The sequence below is a fragment of the Staurois parvus genome, unplaced genomic scaffold (genome assembly GCF_062004578.1).
Source record: "Staurois parvus isolate SC_StPar_1 unplaced genomic scaffold, SC_StPar_1.0 ptg000704l, whole genome shotgun sequence".
Classification (NCBI taxonomy): Eukaryota; Metazoa; Chordata; class Amphibia; order Anura; family Ranidae; genus Staurois; species Staurois parvus.
This window is the reverse complement of record NW_028318500.1, coordinates 4497611-4519560: the sequence shown is the minus strand read 5'-3', so window position 1 is coordinate 4519560 and position 21950 is coordinate 4497611. Positions and strand designations below refer to the sequence as shown.

The 21950-nt window shown below is 41.3% G+C and overlaps 1 protein-coding gene across 2 annotated transcripts in view; it reads right to left on the bottom strand.

Moving 5' to 3' along the window:
- GGT5 (gamma-glutamyltransferase 5) overlaps positions 1 to 21950 on the bottom strand; it is a 126366-nt gene that overhangs the window by 30372 nt on the left and 74044 nt on the right. For both annotated transcript variants that reach the window (XM_089653221.1, XM_089653222.1), the window contains 2 exons: positions 13479 to 13576; positions 7363 to 7475 (listed from right to left, as the gene is read on the bottom strand). In XM_089653221.1, the coding sequence (XP_089509347.1) occupies positions 7363 to 7475; positions 13479 to 13576 (211 nt within the window). The remainder of the gene's footprint in view (positions 1 to 7362; positions 7476 to 13478; positions 13577 to 21950) is intronic.

The following is a 21950-nucleotide window of genomic DNA, read 5'->3' as shown; positions in this document are numbered from 1 at the left end:
ACTTTACCAGTAGCTTTCTGGTGAGTGCATAGCCATAAGCGGTGGTGGATTTCCTCACTGGATTAAGAGCACTTTTTGGATATTCAGCATTGGTAATGCTGTGCCTTGTAGTACCATGGACACTTATTTTTATCAGTTTTTCATCCCCTTGTTTTTTTATTGGATGGATATATATGTATCATACCACTTAATCACTTCACTGTTATTGTTTATACACTTTATTGTCAATTTTGCACTTAATGATGACATTTAATGTTTAGCGCTGCACTTTATTTTACATGGATTTTATATGGATTTGTTGCCATTATCCTTTGTGCTAGTGGCTTTTTTATATCAGCGCTCACCATATAGCTGCATTTAGCCATCAAAAAGTCACCTGGGGTGTATGGCTTGATGGCTGAGTTTTAGAAAGCTTTTAAGTCTATTCTGTCCCCGCATTTGGTAGAGATTTTTAACAGCTGCCTCGCTGAGGGCACTCTTCCCCCTTCCATGAGGCACTCAGCTGTGATTCTTCTGTCAAAAGGTAAGGATCCTTCGATGATTGAAAATTGGCACCCCATCAGCCTTCTCAATGTCGATAGGTTCTGGCGAAAATACTTTCCTGGTGCTTATTGTCAGTAGCAGAGTATTTGCTTTCTCCCCATCAGCACTATTCGGCCCAGGGTAGGAGCACCTTCACAGCTGTCCAGGAGGCCCTGGAGCAGTGCAGGACTGCAGTCTGGGGAAAGTATTTGTTGGCATTGGATCAGGCAAACGCTTTTACTTTGATCGTGTCATCCATGAGTACCTGTGGCAGCTACTTAGTAAGTATGGCCTGCCTGGTGGCTCTGTCGTTTGGTTGAAAGTCTTCCCTCTTGTTATGGTTGGGCAGTCCTTTGAGGTTGGCTCTGGGGTGCGCCAGAGTTGTCCTCTGAGTCCCCTGCTCTATGTGTTTGCAATTGACCCCTTCATCAGGAGCCTAGACAGCAGCATGTTGTGTGGGGTACCAGTGTGGCTCCCGGGTGAGCCACCTTTGAGGGTTGTTGCCTATGTGGATGATGTGCCAGTGATTGTCACAGGGATGGATGAAGCAGAGGAGGTGGTCTCTGACATCATGGTACTCTGAAGCATTAGACTCCAAGATCAATCAGGATAAGAGTAATGTTTTCTGGATGGGAAAAGAAAGTGAGGTGTTTGATCTCCCGGATGCCTTTCCAACACCCCAGGAAAAAATTAAGATACTAGGTATTGAATTCAGACCCGGTGATAATTGAGAAGGCAGGTTGGAAGTTACCAATACTAGGGTGATCAGCTGGGAGAGATGCAAGTTATCTCTGAGTGAAATGGTTGATTTGATTAAAATTTACCTGATTCTGATCTTCTTGTATGTCAGCTTCGTCTGCATCTTGCCAGTGTCTCTCTATGCTAGGGTCTCTAGAGTGTTCTTTCAGATGCTGTGGGGGAACATCCTGAACCTCATCAAGAGGAATGTCACCTATCTGTCCAGGAGGGAGGGAGGTGTAGGTATGGTCAACCCAGTTCTTTTCTTTTCACTGCTTTTTCTCAAGTTTAACATTGGTAATATGCTTGCAGTGGAACCTTCTGGATGGGCAGGCATGTTTAGATCTTGGTTTAGGCCTTTTCTACGACTTTGGGAAGAAGGTAGCCAAGTGAAGAATCTCAGTGGTGATCGTGGTCAGCTTCCAGCCTAAGTCTCTCCATGCCTGACGTTGCTCTGGCAGTGGCGATTGTCAGCTGAAGATCTCAGATCTGCTCCGAGGAAAGTCTTTAGGAGCTGGGTCTTGAGCAAAGTTTTTCTGACCCACTGGCCTTAAGGGATTGCCCAGGTGAAATTATGAGGGAAGGATTAGGGCTGATTAATTTGGATAGAGTCCCCCTTAAATCTAGGGATCTGGCCTGGCTGTGCTTCCACGGGAGGCTCTATGTTCGGGGCAATTTGAAATATCGCAGTGAGATGGATTGTGGTTGTCCTCGGGAGGAGTGTGCAGGTGAGGAGGAGACTGGACCATTTTCTGCTTTGTTGCTCTATTAACATAGAGGTATACAAAGAGGTGGGGTGGGCCCTCGGTCTTCCTTTCCTCTCTAAGTTGGGTTATGCTGAGTGCGTGTATGGAGCATTCAACACTGGTGGGGTTTTTTGTTTGGATAGCCTAGTAGTCCGTTATTTCACCTGGAATGCACAGTGTCAGGTCACCACTCAGCGTATAATCCTTCCTGTTCAGATGGTGGTGTGTGTGATATTTTGTATGAGGTGGGGAAGATTCGGGTGCTTGAGAGAGATAAGTGGAGTAGAGGGGCTTGGTTGAAGGAGTGGAGGGGTTTCAAGCCTCCCTGACTACCAGGAGTCTCTTTCCGGGTTGTGGCTGTCTGTCTCTTATCACCATAGTCTTTTCTCTTTGAGGCTTAATTTTTGAAAAATGGCTGCGTACATAGGTGATGGGTTGTGCCTCTTAGGCCCTCTCTGCTGCTTTATGTAAATAGTTTTCTATATTCTGAAAATTTGGTAGTATATATTGTATATATTGTGAACATGAATGTGTATTCCTTTTGTTTTCAGTTATGACTGTACTATGGTTATATTTTTTACTTTTGTATAAAATTCTGTTGCTTGATTCTTTTCAATAAAAGATCAATAGTGCCCCATCGTTGCTGTCAGTGATAAGAATAGTGCCCCATCATTGCTGCCAGTGGGAGGAATAGTGCCCCATCATTGGTGTCAAGGGGAGGAATAGTGCCCCATCATTGGTGTCAGGGGGAGGATTAGTGCCCCATCATTGGTGTCAGGGGGAGGAATAGTGCCCCATCATTGGTGTCAGGGGGAGGAATAGTGCCCCATCATTGGTGTCAGGGGGAGGAATAGTGCCCCATCATTGGTGTCAGGGGGAGGAATAGTGCCCCATCATTGGTGTCAGGGAGAGGAATAGTGCCCCATCATTGGTGTCAGGGGGAGGAATAGTGCCCCATCATTGGTCTCAGTGGGAGGAATGTTGTCCCATCATTGGTGTCAGTGGGAGGAATGGTGCCCCATCATTGGTGTCAGTGGGAGGAATGGTGCCCCATCATTGGTGTCAGTGGGAGGAATGGTGCCCCATCATTGGTGTCAGTGGGAGGAATACTACCTAATTGTTCACATCAGTGGGAGGAATTGTGCCCCATCATTGGTGTCAGTGGAAGGAAAAATGCCCCATAGTCAGTGCCAGTGGAAGAAATGGTGCCTCCTTGTTGGTATCAGTATGAGGAATAGTACTCCGAGGACAGGATAGAGGCAAACAAAGGGCCGCATTCGGCCCATGGGCTGCAGTTTGGAGACCACTGATCTAATTGATGATAACCTACATTCACATTGATATACCTACATTTACAGAATATACAGCTCTTTGTGATTAGATCATTTGGTCCAGAGACCCTTTTAGTCAAATTTTACATCAGATCTGCTTTTTGTCTGTTCTCTACTCTTGCCCAGGAGCTTTTAGCTCCCTGGACTTCCAGTTTGATGGTTAATGTAACATATTGTATCCCTTTGGCTGCTGAATCACAGTTTTGCCTTGCTCCACATTTAATTTCCAGGGTTTTTTTATAAAATTTTGCCAGGACAGACCTTTAAGACCTGTACACATGATAAGAAAATCGTACAAACATTTTGTGTACGAGGACCAATTGTCTGATAATATGATCATTAGTACACAGCTTTTGAGAGCCGATCACAACAATTCATGTTACAATATTCCAAGGGACAAGCATGAAAACTTTTCACATATGATACCAAATCATACAATTTTTGTTTAATCAGTAAAGTAGTTGTCCGAAAATACAATGCAAATGCAATACAATATATGACATCACTTTCAAAATTCTTTTCTTTCGTACGAGAATTCTAGTAAGTTTGGTACACTCTTCATTTTCGATATTAAGACTAGCATGCAAAAAAACCCCAAAATCATACGTCCGATATTCTTATCCTGAGTACAGGACATAAGACTTCAGCCAAAGAAAATAGGATTGATTTGCTAAAACCGGAGCACTCAGAATCTGGGGGAGTTGTGCATGGTAGCCATTCAGCTCATAACTTCAGCTTGTTCAGTTAAGGTTTGACATAAAAATCTGGAAGCTTATTGGTTCCTATTCAGAGCTACACAAGATTTTGCACTCTCCAGTTTTAGTAAATTGACCCCAATACATCTTTTAAGAACTACCTTATATTTAATACTTATCAGAATATAATATACTCTTCATGTCATTCAGTCATTTGTGGGCTTTTGGTGTTTGTATCACACATTATGCCTTTTGAGCAGAATTTTTCAAGTAGGCTGGGCACTTCTCATCTCGGGCCTTAAGGCTAGGTTCACACCTATGCAGTTTGCGTTTGACCAGTTTCTGCATTGCGTTTTGCACCTGCGTTTTTGACGCGTTTTTGATGCATTTTGCATTTTTTTTTCTTGTTGCTAGGCAGATTTAAAACCCAAAACACATCAAAAACTTGGTAAAAATGCAGCAAAAACACACTACATGCTTTTCTGAAGTGTTTCCATTAAAGTCTATAGAACCAAAAACTTAACTTTGTGCGTTCAAAAACGTCCCTGATCCTTTCCATAAAACGCACCAGGTGAAAACGGGGAGATGCGAACATGTGCCATAGGAAATCATGTTAAATGGACTGTAGTGCATTTCTGCAAAATGCTGCGGAAACCGCTTAGGTGTGAACCTAGGGTCATTCCCCTTATTTGCATGTTGGCATTGTTAGAAGGTAAGAGTATCTGCTGGTTTTGGCACAAATTTATTTCTACATAAAATATTAGCGCTACATTTATCTCACAGAAGTGAGTACACCCCTCACATTTTTGTAAATATTTTATTATATCTTCATGTGACAACACCTAAGAAATTACACTTTGCTACAATGTAAAGTAGTGAGTGTACAGCTTGTATAACAGTGTAAATTTGCTGTTCAACACAACTCAACACACAGCCATTAATGTCTAAACCTCTAACACAGCACACAGTTAACCCTTTGATCGCCCCACATGTTAACCACTTCCTACCCAGTGTCATTAGTACAGTGTCAGTGCTTTTTTAGCACTAATCACTGTATTGGTGTCACTGGGAATGTCAGGGAAACCAAGTCAGTTCCCCCCCAGTGTCAGAATGCCCCCCGCAGTCCCGCTATAAGTCGCTGATCACCGCCATTACTAGTAAAAAAATGTTTTTTTTAAAAATCCTAGTATATATACAAGCATTTTGAAATGCTATAACTTTCACATAAACCAATTAATGTACAGTTGCAAGAAAAAGTATGTGAACCCCTTGGGATTACGTGGAGTTTTGCATGAATTGGGCATAAAATGTGCTCTGAACGTCATCTAAGTCACAACAATAGAAGAACATAGTCTGCTGAACAAAATACTACACAAACATTAGATGCTGCCATGGTTTAATTGCACATAACATGTAAACATTCACAGTGCAGGGAGGAAAAAGTATGTGAACCTTTGGACTTAATAACTGGTTGACCCTCCTTTGGCAGCAATAACCTCAACCAAACGTTTCCTGTAGTTGCAGATCAGACCTGCACAACGATCTGGAGTAATTTTGGACCAGCAATATTCTTGGGATGTCTGGTGTGAATGGCTCTCTTAAGGTCATGCCACAGCATTTCAATGGGGTTGAGGTCAGGACTCTGACTGGGCCACTCCAGAAGGCGTATTCTGTGCTGTTGCAGCCATTGTTTTGTTGAATTACTTGTATGCTTTGGGTCATTGTCCTGTTGCATCACCCATCCTCTGCGGAGCTTCAGTTGGCGGACAGATGGTCATACGTTTTCCTGCAAAATGTCTTGATAAACTCTGGAATTCATTTTCCCATCAATGACAACAATCCGTCCAGGCCCTGAGGCAGCAAAGCAGCCCCAAACCATGATGCTCCCTCCGCCATGTTTTACAGTGGGGATGAGGTTTTGATGTTGGTGTGCTGTGCCTTTTTTTCTCCACACATAGTGTTGTGTGTTCTTCCCAAACAACTCAATCTTGGTTTCATCTGTCCACCGTATATTTTGCCAGTAGTGCTGTGGAACAACCAGGTCCTCTTTTGCAAACTTCAAACATGCTGCAATATTCTTTTTGGACAGCAATGGTTTCCTCCGTGGTGTCCTCCCATGTACTCCATTCTTGTTTAATGTTTTCCTTATTGTAGATGTGTCAACAAAAATGTTAGCATGTGCCAGAGATTTCGGTAGGGCTTTAGCTGACACTCTGAGATTCTTCTTTACCTCATGCAGCATTCTGCGCTGTGCTCTCGCAGTCATTTTTACAGGACGACCACGCCTAGGGAGAGTAGCAACAGTGCTAAACTTTCTCCATTTGTAGACAGTCTGTCTTACCGTGGACACATGAACATCAAGGCTTTTGGAGATACTTTTGTAACCCTTTCCAGCTTCATGCAAGTCAACAATTCTTGATCGTAGGTCTTCTGAGAGCGAGGCATGGTTCACATCAGACATTGCTTCTTGAAACCAGTAAACCCAAAACAGGTGTGTGTTTTTAAGGGCAGGACAGCTGTCAGCAACACATCCAATATCATCACACTGATTGGAGTCAAGGTTGGCTCACTCCTGGCTCCAATTAGCTCTGGGAGAAGTCATTAAGCTAGGGCCTCACATACTTTTTCCTCCCTGCACTGTGAATGTTTACATGTTATGTGCAATTAAACCATGGCAACATCTAATGTTTGTGTACTATTATGTTCAGCAGACTGTGTTCTTCTATTGTTGTGACTTAGATGACGTTCAGAGCACATTTTATGCCCAATTCATGCAAAACTCCACGTAATCCCAAGGGGTTCACATACTTTTTCTTGCAACTGTACATGTATTGGGAATTATTTTAGCAAAGACGTAGCAGAATACATTTTGGCCTAAACGTATGACAAAATTTTATATATTTTTTTATTTTTTTACTGGACATGTTTATTTTGCAAAGCACAAAATATTGTTTTTCTCTCAAAATTGTCAGTCTTTTTTTTTTTATAGCGCAAAAAATAAAAAATGCACAGGCGATCAAATGCCACCGAAAGAAAGCTCTATTCGTGGGAAAAAAAGGACATACGTTTCATTTGGGTGCAGCATTGCATGACCGCGCAATTGTCAGTTAAAGTAACGCAGCGCCGTAATGCAAAAGATGGCCTGGTCAAGAAGGGGGGTAAATCCTCTGGAGGGCAAGTGGTTTAAAGTAGATGTCCTTTATCTGCCAAAGAAAACATGGGTTGAGATTACAATGACCCATTTTGAAATGATCAGCTACCTTTAGGCTGATGTCAGCTTAAAAATATTAATGCATGTGTTTTACCAACAAACATAGTAGAAGCACTTACCTGCGTAGTGGCGCTTATGATCCTTACCCCACCAGCACCACCTATTACCAGTTGAGACTTCTTATCATGTGACAGAAAAATGGCTGGGGTCATGGATGATGAAGGCTGCTGCCCTGGAGTGACAAGAACAAGCATATTGAGACCATTTGACAAGAAAAATTCTATTGACTAAACTCTGATAGAAAACGAAGATCTTATTTTCTTTATTTTTTTGGTTCTAAGAAAGGGAACAAATAAATATTAGTATTTAGGTTACAATGAACATCAAATGCTGTATACCACTTGCCAACCAGCCGCAGTACATATACTGTGGCCGGGCAGTACCTGCATACAAATTCACTTATATGTACGTCATTTTGCCTGGTCCAGTTCAGGGGTGCACCCCCTAACCCATGACCGCTGTGTCCACCGGAAACAGCGGATCCCTGTTCTCAGGTCCCAGTGATCATGTGTTTGCTATGTGATCACAGTGTCATTAAAGCTGTCATGAATGAATTCATTCATAACAGCTGTGTTTCCTAGCCTGTGATTGGCCACCGGCTGTCACATGGTACCTCGGGCAATCACAGCACCTTGTAGCTGTAGCCAATCACAGATCACTAGTGATCACAGCTGTCCTGAATGATTAACTCATTAATGACAGTTAAAAATGTTGCTGTTACAATGATCTTCATTGTAACAGCAAACAAGGTGTTAAAAAAAAATTAAAAATATGAATAAAAAAATATTTAAAATGCTTTTTTTCCCACATACCAGTCAGTGTCCCTGATCACTGCCACACTAGTCATTTGATTTTGCTGTACTGCACTGGTGTCAGTATGTAGAAAAAATAAAAATTATTCAATTTCTTCATTTTAAACAAAAATTGTGAGAAAAAATAACAACTTCAAAAAACTTGCCATGCCTCTTACTAAATGCCTCAGACTGTCTACTTTCCAAAAAGAGGTAATTTGGGGGGAATTTGCACTGTCTTGGCATTTTAGGGTTACAAAAAGTGAGAGAGGCCGTCAGTACATCAGAACTGATCAATTTTCAAAAATATATACCATAATTTGTAGACGCTATAACTTTCACACAAGCCAATTTATATATACATATTGGAATTTTTTTTTTTTACCATACACATGTAACAGAATACATTTTGGCCTAAATTTATGATGAAATGTGATTTTATTGGATATGTTTTATAGCAGAAATTGGAAAATATTGTGGGGTATTTTGTTTTGATCAAATACCACCAAAAGAAACCTCTTTTTGGCGTGGTCATGAAGAGGGTGAAAGCTCAAATGGTTAAGATGGCACTGACTCATGGTTACCCTACAGATGACAACAGAGGATACAGATTGCTTACCTCTGCATATAGGATCTCATAGGTTGTCCTTTGTTGAGACCTTTGAGAGGACAGTTAATTTATGCTTGCCATGACTTTGTGTGAATGTAAAATAACATTGTTGGATTGTTATAATTCTTTAGTTTTTGTAATGTAAGGTTTAATTTCTGCCTTTTTTAGCTTGCAATGTTTTGGTCTGAGGATAACAGATGACCTAGCATGCTTTCTCATTGTTTGACAAGATGCAGCTCCACCCCAGCCTGACATCATGCTGATAAGAGCTGTCACTAATCTCCACCACAAGCACAACTCAGAACCATGATTCACCTCTTCCAGTTACACAGACCATAATGATTCACATTTCTTTATTTTAATATTACAGCATGTATCTTAAATCAGCAGCAGCTACATCGGGAAACAATGTGCAGTGTGCATAGCTGCAGAAAGTCTTTTAGATATAGCGGCATTGCTCCAACATAAACCATGAAATACTAAACTTCCTTAAATGAGATGTGTAATGCATTTTGAACAGTTGTATTTAAGTTGGAATGTTGACATATTTACAAAGATATTGTCAGTTTTCTTCATTACTTGTGTAAAATCTAATTTGAGAAATGTATTTATTAAATTAAATATACTGCTTTCTTGTGCTGCTTCTTAAGCTGGCCATACATGGATCAAAATTTTGCCGGTTCAGCAGGGACCATCCAAATTCTGATTCATGTATACGCACTGTGGTTGCACAGAAAGTTGATCTCCCGTTCGACTCCAGCACAACTGCCCTGTCGGATTTTCCCTGCTCTATCAGCACTGCAGGCTATGGCCTGCAATGGTGATCAGTGTATTGTGATGGCAGGGACACCTCTCCGCTGTCAGAATACAATAGCTCAGCAGATAGGCTCCTCCCATCCACATTGAGTGTTTGGATGGGGGAATCAAGTTAGTTTTTTTGGGCCAAGACACTCATTGAGCAAAAAAAAAACCTCACTTATCTATGGGCTACTTTAGCTTGCAGGTCATTTTGGCCTTTCCAATAAGATAGCCCAGCAGCAGAGGCTCACAGAGGGTCTCCATGAAAGAGAGGTACATTTGCAAGCAGCAGGTTTTGTTTGTACTAGGGAGGGTTAATGTTAGGGTGCTGTAAGGCTAAGATGCATCTCTCAATGCAGAAAATTACCCACTGAAACACTCTGAAGGCCCTGCGGAACACAGCGACATAGATTGCTTGTGCATGCTGAAAGAAGATGATGGCTGAGCAGGGCTTGCTCATCTTTTACCTAGGGAAAGCTCCTCCAGAATCAGCAATGTGTTTTCAATCTAAATATCTGAGGGTGGGGATTTACTGATAGGGCAGTGGTATCTACATATAAGCAGCTACAGTTGTGCTCAAAAGTTTGCATACCCTTGGAAAGTTGGTAACAATATGTACTATTTTTAAACAAAACAAGTAAGTAGTGTCACGATCGCCGGATCGCCGCCACCAACATGCGACAATCCCACGACCAACAATAATACGTCACCCCCGCGGCGTCAGACCCCAGACCTTCTCACCAAACTCGTGACCAAAGGACCGGCCGATCTAAAACCGCGATGTGACGTGCGTAACAATGCCACACTCAGATGCGCCCTGCACAACGATTGTCCAGCTAATGGTCTACAATCTGTGCCTGCAGCCTGAATGCGCTTGTTACTGGGTCGGGTTAATTACGCAACTAACCTTCTACTGCCACCACAACTTTTTGTACAGAGAAAGGGGAAACTCTCTTTATCAAATATACACTGTAATGGTTGAAAAGTCGCCTGTCCAATACGGTCACCGCAGGCCGATTGGGCAGAGGATTAAACAAACACAGTAGCGTCTCTTCAAAAGGCAGGAATTCGTGAATTGCAAGTAAGCGCTTAGAAACAGTTTAACACTTTCAGAAAGAAAGATTTATTACTAAAAGAGTCAAACAGGTGCAATAAAATATTTACAAAGAAAATGTAACTAGATATCTATATTTATATATAAAAACAGCATATCACAGCCAAGAGATAACAGGGAGAAGTTAAAAGGTTAAGTTACTTGCCATGTTAAGCCTTGAGGTAAGCAGATCCAAGTTGCAGAGCGGAAAGGGTCTTTGATCTCCTGCTGTTACGATGTTAAAATTAGGAGATGTCTTTAGCTTATCCTCAGGCCTACAGCCTGTGCTTTTTTAAAGTTCCCCAGCAGGTGGGTGACTTTGAGTAACTGGCCAATACTCTGTTTAGGGAGGGATCTCGGGCGGACTCTGAATTAAAACCAATATCTTCATAATCCATGATATGAAACGCAGGTGACAAACTGCCTTGAGGAATGTTCATTTCATTCTGTCACCTTAAGCTGTTAGGTTTTATGAGGTTACAATCTCTTTCAATTCCTGGGAGAAGCTGCCTTATGTTTTATGATGTGTGAGCCTACACAGGTTCTTGGGTCAGTGCTTCCCAATTCTCCCAATTCTCCCAATTCTCTGAGGAACACTGGCCTTATCATGACTTAGGTGATGAAGGCTACACTTTCGCAGACTGCTTGGCACTGAACTAAGGATGCCTTAACCTGCTGTTGACCCAATAATCAGCACACACCACATCTGTCACTGTGCCTCTCAGGAAGGGAGGGGGAAGGAGAATAAAGGATTGAGGAATACTTCTAATAGAAAAAAGGGGAACTCCGCATCCATCTCTGATGAGCAAGTTTGCTAAAAGTAGGCAAAACACATTTTTTATTTCTTATGGGATTCAAATTCAATTGTAGGTCATAACAGAATGGCACAATCATAAAACAAAACCTGGGAAAAAGTAAACAAATTAGATGACCCCTGTTCAAAAGTCTGCACACTTTAGTTCTTAATACTGCATATTGCTCCCTTTAGCAGCAATGACAGCATGCAGCGTTTTGTAATAGTTGTCTATGAGGTCCCAAATTCTTACAGAAGTAATAGCTACCCATTTGTGTTGGAAAAATGCAAAGTCTTTGGACATCTTGCAAGAACTGCATGTTTGAGATCTCCCCAGAGTAGCTCGAGGATATTAAGGTCAGGAGACTGGGATGGCCACTCCAGAACCTTCACCTTTTTCTGCTGTAACCACTGGAGGGTCAATTTGGCCTTCAGCTTAGGGTCATTGCCGTGCTGGAAAGTCCAAGAGTGTCCCAAGCACAGCTTTTATGCAGAAGAAGCCAAATTCTCTGCCAGCAATTTCTGAGAACGTGCTGCATTTATCTTGCCATCAACTTTCAAAAGATTCCCTGTTCCTTTGGAGCTAAAACACCCCCAAAACATGAGTGAGCCACAACCATGCTTCATAGTGGAGATGGTATTATTGTCATTATAGGCTTTGTTGACCCCTCTCCAAACATAGCGCTTATGGTTGTGACCATAAAGCTCTATTTTGGTCTCGTCACTCCAGATTACAGTGTGCCAGAAGCTATGAGGCATGTCAAGGTGCTTTCGGGCATATTGTAACCGGGATTTTTTGTGGCATTGGCGCAGTAAAGGCTTTTTTTCTGGCAACTCGACCACGCAGCTAATTTTTGTTCAAGTATCATCATATTGTGCTCCTTGAAACAACCACACCATCTTTTTTAAGAGCAGCCTGTATTTCTCCTCAGGTTACCCATGGATTTTGCTTTGCAGCCACAACTGCCAGAGGAATTGTTTGGGATGCAATCTTTCTTGGTCTATCTGACCTTGGCTTGGTATCAAGAGATCCCTGATTTTTACACTTCCTAATAAGGGATTGAACAGTACTTAATAGCATATTCAAGCCTTTAGGTATCTTTTCTATATCCTTTTCCATCTTTGTAAAGTTCCATTACCTTGTTTTCTGCTCCCATAGCTCAGTATTTAGTCTGCTCAGTGCATCCACGTGAGCAGTAAAACTCATTGACTATTAATACACAGACACTAATTGACATTTAGAAAGCCACAGATGTGGGAAGTTAACCTTTAATTGCCATTTTAACCTGTGTGTGTCACCTTGTGTATCTGAACCAATGCCAAACATTACAGAGTATGTAAACATTTGATCGGGGCCATTTGGATAATTTCTGTTATTATTTAAAAAGGAGACAAACAACTATGTGATAATAAATGGCTTCATATGATCACTATCCTTAAAGCCAATTTTTTTGGCGTGGATCAGTCATCAGAATAACTGCTGTTATTTCACTTCAAAAAAATGAAGATTGTCACCCTACAAATAAAGTGTCTATTCAATGGTTCGACTGGCATGATTAACTGGAAGTTGTTCCATGGGGTACTTAGAAAAAGAGAGAGCCTGGATTAACTGGTATGGGCAGCCTACATTGCACATGTTATTTTATAGTTTGACCATGGTTCTATCTTAATAAAAAGTGCAGACACACTTCAGGGTGCTTCACGTCTGCAAGAAAGAATGATTTTGTTTTTTACAGTACATTTTTACTTTAGATCATGGCTAAAATAATAAGCCATATTAGTAGTAGTGCTTAATCTGTAGGAAGAAGATGGATTCTTCTGATTGTGATGTGTGTTCTTTCTAAGAACTGCTTGATAATTGCTGCATAGAGCTAAATTTCACTGAAATACCCTATAACTGAATAAGACGTGCAGCTGCACAGCTGGGAACACAATCATATTTACAAAAGTAATTTAAGCAAAGGGCAGATTGCAAGCCCCCTATACAATTGCTGAACTAAAACTCTAGAGCTGGCTATACACCACTAACCTAGCTTTACCTCCTCTGATACTACTTGACTTCAGACAGTACACAGAAAAAGAGTTCTCACCTGCCCTGAGTGGCCGTGAAAGAGAAGTAATGCAGAAATCTGCCAGCTGATTATTCAGGATGATCCCTGTGCTTGGGGAATAAACCATTGCACCAAATCTAAAGGAAAAAAAAGAGGATAGTAGCATTGATTCACTAACAAATTACCTAATAGTACAAAGTAGTTCATGATGAAATCACAAAAGTGAATGGTTTTCTACATGGTTTTCACAACCTCCTCTAGACCACAGTATCTATGTGATTCCTGAAGGACTTATTAAGTAATTGCATTTAACATATGGATGTCTGTGAGAGGGAGGCAGCTAACATTTGCCAGGAGGGGCAGATTTGACCACTTTTGTAGGGCTCCAATCACCTCCTCTGGACCACGGTACCAAAACTATCTGTTCCTGAAAGCTTGAAATAAAGGAACTGGACTTTGGGATTCAATATAAAGAACACTTTTCATACTATATACGTGACTGTGAGAGGGAGAAAGGACTGTCGATTGTTATCTGTGAGAGGGAAGCAATTGGCAATTTAGAAATATAGATACTGTATATATAGTACATAGTCCACATATGGATCATAGTGTCTCCCCTAGACCACAGACCTTATTGAAAAAGAAGAAAATTCTGGGGTTATAAATGTTCTTTATACAGCATAAACTGACACTTGTGTGAATTGGACAGTTTAGTTCCTAGGAATTATTTTATCTCCATCACTGAGTTTTGATATATATTACTGCATTGTGTGGTTAATATAATTTGTGTACTATTAATCAGTAATTTAGTATATTGGGGGGATAAAAGGGGTGCGCTGTCTCTTAAAAACTCCAAAGTGCAATTGTGCATACAATATCAAACCATATTATTATAGAGCAAATTTATAATGTGAGCTCAATATATGCAATAACCTAAATAAATATAAAGATAACATCACAAATAAGGTTGTGCCAAAACACCATACTCAACTTTCAAAAAACATTAATAAATAAAAAAAACAAAAACAACCTAGAAGAGTATATATTCATACAGATAGACAAATGTGTGTGTGGACAATAATAGGCTAAATGCCTAAATATGTCAAAAACACGCAAACTTAAAAGGTTTATATGATAAAAGCCAGTACTCCACTCTCAAAATAGAAAAATCATTATAAAAGTGTATATGCATACAGATAGACAAATGTACATATGGCCAAAAGTTAAATGAAGAAGCATAAATATTGCAAACAAAGTTTAACCACTTGAGCTCCTGAGGATTTACCCCCCTTAATGACCAGGCCTCTTTTTGCTACTCGGCGCTGCACTAATTCAACTGATAATTGCGCGGTCATGCAATGCTGCGCCCAAACAAAATTTACGTCCTTTTTTTCACGCAAATAGAGCTTTCTTTTGGTGTAATTTGATCACCTGTGCGCTTTTTATTTTTCACGCTATAAACAAAAAAAGGCCAAAAATTTTGAAGAAAAACAATATTTTTTAATTCTGCTATTAAAAATATATAGTAAACTGAAAGTTGGTTATAAATTTTGGCCAAAATGTATTCTGCTCCATATTTTTGGTAAAAAAAATCCCAATAAGTGTATATTGATTGCTTTGTGTGGAAGTTATAGCGTCTACAATCTATGGTATAAATACTGCAATTTACGCCATTTTTCTGCTATACAGCGCTGCGCTAGTTTAACGGACAATTGCGCGGTCATGCAATACGGTACATAAATTAAATTTACATCCTTTTTTCCCCCACAAATTGAGCTTTCTTTTGGTGGTATTTCATCGCCTGTGCGGTTTTTATTTTTTGCGCTACAAAAAAAAAGGCTGACAATTTTGAGGAAAAAAAAACAATATTTTGGACTTTTTGCTATAAAACATGTCCAGTAAAAAAAAATGCAAAAATCAAATTTAGTCATAAATTTCTGCCAAAATGCATTCTGCAACATGTCCAATACGTGTAAATTAATTGGTTTACGTGAAAGTTATAGCGTTTACAAATGGCGGGAAAGATACTGAAATTTTTATTTATACTAATAATGGCGCCGATCAGCGACATATGGTGGCGACCAGCGACTTATGACGGGACTGCGGCAGACATTTTGACACTGGGGGGGGAACTGACTTGGGGTCACTGACATCCCCAGTGACACCAATACAGTGATCAGTGAAAAAAAACCACTGAAACTGTACTAATGTCACTGGGGAGGAAGGGGTTAACATTTTTAGAATTTGCTGTGTAAGGGGAGTGTTTTACTAGGGGCGGGGATGTGTACTGGACAGGGGGAGGGAGGGGGGAGCTGATCGAGGGAGAGAAACTTTTCTCTCCCTCTGCAGCTTGTTGGCGAACTGTCATAGAGCAGGCTGTGTGTAAACAATGCAGCCCTGCTCTGTGTCAGTGATTACCGCTCATCGCGGGAAAACGGCCGGTAAAAACCGGCCTTGACCCGGCGGCGGAGACTTGCTGCTGACACCCGCGGGACAGGCAGGGCAGGCTCGCGCCCCCTACCTGTTTGAAAGGCAGCCGTTTTAAAACGTGCTTTTGCCTATGAGCGCCGCCCTGCCACCGTTTATATGCGGTGGCTGGGCGGCATGTGGTTAAGATGAATAAAGCAACCAAATGTGCAAAATGTCCATACAGATGAATAAATATACTGGTGAACAATCCAAAATCAAGATGGAAAATACCAAAAGAAAAGGAGATGCACTTCAAAGAGTAAGATGGAGAACATTCAGTGCTTCAGGAAGAGAGCCAGGAAATCACACCACCCACATGTAAGGTGAATTCCTTACCAGAGACACTGGTAAGTGGCTGTATTTTAAAAATCAGCAGCTACAGTTTTTGTAGCAGCTGACTTTTTTTTTTTTTTTTTTAAGGTGGAACTCCGCTTTGAGAGCCTGAAAAAAGGGCGACATCTTGTGGTCAAAAACCTTTTTTGATATTTACCAGATGTTCCCCAATTCTAACTCCCAGTTCCCACGTGGTCCATCCCATGCATTGCGTACCACAGACATGGGTACTGGAGCAAATAAACAACAAGTCTAGTAGAACAAGTAATAAAATCTTTAATTTAATATGATCTCTGAGTGACAGTAGCTAAAACTCTTAGTGCACTGAGAAATACAACTCCTACACAAATTACATGCTCTACATGGAAACAAAACTACTAAATTTCTAAACATGGTAATCTTAGGGGGTCTATCAACTACACTGGGAGATATTATTTAGCACCCAGTCATTTATTAGTATCCCCCAGTGTTTCTGAAGTAGCTTTTTTACATGTTCTGTTGACCAGAAAAAGTGGTGAAAAAGGACCACTCAAATTTACTGTTCTCTTGAGTGTTTTTAGTTTTGGATACTAAAAAGGGAATTTCGATCTATGTCATAAATGTTTTGGATTTCATCTTCCAATACTATATCTGAATAACCTTTTATGGATAAACCTATCTTTCAATAAAGCAGCTTGTGAGATCCGCATCCTCTGGAACTGTCCCTTGGGGATAGCACCCAGCCATGATGGATGATGGCAACTATCAATCAAAATATAACCATTTTGATCACTTTGTTTGAAATAGGCCTTCGTAAATAACTTACCACCTTATTTAAATATCTCAAGATCAAGAAAATAAATACAAGTTGAACTATATTCATAAGTAAATTTAATACCTCAATCATTAGCATTAAGACATTCGATGAATGAATGTAAGGAGTATTCGTCCCCTTGACAAAGAAAAAAGGAGTCATCTACATAGCAAAGCAAGAATAGTAGCTTATCCTCTGGCACACCATAAATAGCCTGTTCCTCCCACCTCGCCATGAAAAAATTGGCAAGGCTGGGGGCAAGTTTAGCCCCCATCGCTACGTCTTTACATTGTAGATAAAAATTCTCTGCTTACCAGAAGTAGTTATGAGTCATAGCAAATTCTAACCATGTCAAAATAAATGTAATCTGATTAGCAGGGAGTGATTGGTCATGATCTAAATAATACTCAGCTGCAGCTAAACCCTTATTATGGAGAATAATTTTTTTTTATTGATGACACATCAGCTGTAACAAGCAAGGTGTTATCATCACACGTCAGATTCTGTAATTCATTCATAATTTGAGTGGTGTACTTTAAATAGGAGGGTGTGCCATTTACCAATGGTTGAAGAAAAAATCTATATATTTACCAAATTGCGATGATACTGAATTAATACCACTCACGATTGGTCGCCCAGGTGGATGGTTTAAATTTTTGTGTACCTTAAATAATATGTATAGCACAGGAATTCTGAAAGCTACAGGAACAAGAAAACTTTTTTCTTTTTTGTCAATCACTCCTCTTATAAAGACAATTTTGATAATTCTCTCCAGCTGTCTTTTATAAGAACAGGTAGGATCCTTCTTTAAATTCTGATATGTAGTGGTATCAGATAAAATGTTATCTATTTCCTTAAGATGATCATCCTTATTCATCAAAACCATGCCGCTCCCTTTATCCGCGGAGCGAACAACCACATTTTTCCTATTACATAAAGATTTAACGCCCAACTGTATCTCATTGTTCCGTTTATTTTTAATATACATCCTATCTAGGTCTTTAAGAACCATATCTTTAAATACCATGAGATTAGCAGATAAATTACCTTGAGGGTTAAACAAGGAAGCATTACTAAGACCAGTATGTACTATGCCATTTGTCCTATTTACAGGATCTGGTTTTAGGATTAGAAAGAAAATATATTTTAATGTTTAATTTATGCACAAATTTGTGAACATCAATGAAGGTCTCAAACTTATTGTGATTCCAACTTGGAGCAAACCTCAGACCTATGTTAAGTGTATTAAGTTCAGAAGTAGACCATTCAGTGTTGCTCAGATTAAAAATACCCTGCCAGTTTACTTCCTTCGTTTCTTTCCGCTGTTTACTTCCACTTCCCCTACATCCTCTCTTCTTATGTTTTTTTGCAAATCCTAATGGCTTTCCTAAAAACTTGTTATGTCCAAAGACATGCTGGTACGTCTTGGATCATGTCTAAATTGGCCCTAGTATGTGTATATATGAATGTAAGTTAGGGACCCTAGATTGTATGTCCCTTGAGGGTTAGGGACTGATGTGAATGCTCAATATATATGTAAAAGCGCTGCGTAAATTGACGGCGCTATATAAGTACCTGAAATAAATAAATTGTTATTGGGCTTCCCTTTTAAAGAGGCATTTCAATAATTACCCCACTCCTTTAGGTGGTTGTGAATTATGGTATCCACCCTGGGAATGGTAGGAATAATCACCAATGTATTCTTCTCTGGAGGCATTCGGATAGTTACTCTCTCCTCTAGGTGGCTGCGCATTATGGCATCCACCCTGGGAATGGTAGGAATAATCACCACCATATTCTTCCCTAACATCATCCAATGGATCATACCAATTGTACAGGGGGATAGGTTCTCCACGTACAAATTTGGATGGGAGAGAATAATTACCCATATAGTCAACTGAACATTTCTCTATATTTCCTATTTAATGTAGGTCTAGGAGATCTATAACTACCATTATTGTGTGAAAATCTCACCCCTTTTTTCATTGGGGCTACACTGGAGGGTATATATATGTGGGACGAACCAAGCAGGCAGTGGGGGTTAGAATTGGGGAACATCTGGCAAATATCAAAAAAGGCTTTACAGGACACAGTCTGTCTAAGCACTTTGCCAGATTTCATAATAAAGATCCTTCCACTTTAACCGCGTACCCGCCTTCGTATAGTATACTGCTACACGGAGACACGGGTGCACAAAATCACGTGTATATATACGTGATTTTGCATTTCCGAGTAGGGGTGTGTGCGCCCTACCCGCGCCGCGGATGTCAATCACCGGGTCCCGGCCGGTGATTACCTGTCGGCGCCCCGTGATTACTAACAACCACCGACGGGGAGGAAGGCTGTTTTGTTTACAAACGGTCTTTCTGTCAGCTCAGGTACACTGCTCGGGATGGCTGTGCACAGCACAGTCATCCCGATCAATGTGCTTACAGTAAAGCACACACCCCCCTGCCCCCTAGTAAAACACTCCCTACACATAGTTAGCCCTTGGATCGCCCCTCACATTAACCCCTTCCTGCCCAGTGTTAGTACAGTGTCAGTGCTGTTTTTTTAGCACTGATTACTGTATTGGTTTCACTGGGGATGTCAGTGACACCAAGTTAGTTTCCCCCAGTGTCAGAATGCCCATTGCAGTTCCACAGTCCCGCTAAAAGTGGCTGATCACCGCCATTACTAGGGGAAAAAAAATCCCAGTATCTATACCGCCATTTGTAAATGCTATAACTTTCACGTAAACCAATTAATTTACACGTATTGGGTTTTTTTTTTTAGCAAAGACATTTAGCAGAATACATTTTGGCTTCAATTTATGACGAAATTAGATTTTTAAAATTTTTTTACTGGACATGTTTAACTGGTTACCGCCCAGTCACAGTGTTTTTACTGCGGTAGGGCGGCACCTCTGCGCACAGCACCATCTTTTAACGTAGCTCACGCTCCCGGTGTTCTCGCAGACGGGGGGGCGCACGCGCTCCCCTGCCGACCCTGGGAGTCACCATTCGATCCCCGAGGGATCAATCATTTGGTTTCAGCCAGTGACGTTTGGCTGAAATCGGATGATCGGTCCCTGTCCTATCCTGTCCTGTGTTGACAGTTACACTGGACAGGATATGATGTAAGTCTTCTCTGCCTGGGCACATTCCGTTCCAGACAGAGAAGACAGAAGAATTGTGAGTAAAAAGCACTACACTAGAAGACACGTAGGACACATTTAACCCCCTGATCGCCCCCCCCCAGTTGACCCCTTCACTGCCCTGTCACCAGTGTCATTGATTACAGTGAACAGATTTTTACTGATCACTGTATTAGTGTCACTGGCGACTTCCGATAGTGTTAGCGCCTCTCCCAGATAGCACCAGTTTGCCCGCTAGTACACCAGTAATCCCATTTAACCCCTTGATCGCCCCCCCCCAGTTAACCCCTTCACTGCCCTGTCACCAGTGTCATTGATTACAATGAACAGATTTTTACTTATCACTGTATTAGTGTCGCTGGCGACTTCCAATAGTGTTAGCGTCAGTTAGCGCCCCTCCCAGATAGCGTCAGATTGCCAGCTAGTACACCAGTAATCACATTTAACCCCTTGATTGCCAGGAACACACTCACTTGCACACTAACCTCCATTGCTAGTATAGTGTCTGATTGGATCAATATCTTTGAACAGATCAGCGCTATACCAGCGTTCACATTAGTATAGTGTCCCCAAAACTGCAGCGTTAGCGGGATCAGCCCCGACACCTGCCAGCACCTGTGTTTAGCCCCTACGCCCCCCCCTTCTCCCCCAGCAAGTGCATTTTTTGTAGCGGTTCAAGCAGTCCCTGACAGCCAGGTGCTCTTTTTCCCATGAGTCACACTAGGTACCTAAAAATTTAGTGCCCAAAATGTCCAGCCAAAGGTACTCTAGTGAAGAGGCCTACAGGATTCTGAGCATGTCAAGTAAGAGTGAAGGGGAAGACTCACTGACAGAATCCAGCTCAGAATGCGAACTTGTAGACCGCAGCGGCACCCTGACAGGTAGCTCAGATGACGGAGAAGAGGTCCCTGCTAAGATCAGGTGTACCCGACCCCATTTCCAGGTTGCTGAGGTGGTACAAACGCATGATGACTCTCATATACAGCAGAGTGCCTGCACTAGTGCCGCACTACCTTTTTGTGAACTGGTGAGCACCAGCGGCCTAGTACATCCTGGTCTTATACATACCAGCACTGCAGTATCACTTGGTGACGTGGCGAGTCCTATAAGTGCAGTACAAGCTGGTGCGGTGGCGAGCACAAGTAGTGTCCTGCGGCCACCAAGAATTTGCACACAGGCCCGTAGAGCCCCTAGTATCCTTCCGGATGTGTTTGCAAATCCCGATTGGCAGCCCACAAATTCTGAAGCACAATTACTTCCCCCATTCACTGTCCAACCCGGAATTAAGGTGGAAACGGCAAATTTAAACACTCCCCTTGATTTTTTGAAGCTGTTTTCGACAGATGATCTTTATGCATTGATTGTGGATCAAAGCAATTTATATGAACGATAGTTTATTGCCGCCAACCCAAATTCAAACCTTGCCAGACCATTCGCATGGAAACCCATTACGGTTTCCGAATTTAAAGTTTTTTTGGGCCTAACCCTCAACATGGGCATTAATAAAAAAACTTAATTGCGGTTGTATTGGTCCAAAGACCCAATTTATCATATGTCCGTGTTCTGTGCTGCCATGGCCAGGAAAATATATGAGATGATATTGTGTTTTATGCACTTCAACGACAACACACAGTTGTCCTCGGGGTGACCCTGAATTTGACCGGCTCCACAAAATTCAGCCCCTCATAAATCACTTTAAGCAAAAATTTGCAGATGTGTATACTCCCCATAAAAACATCTGCATCAATGAGTCCCTCATTCAATTTTCTGTCTGCCTTGT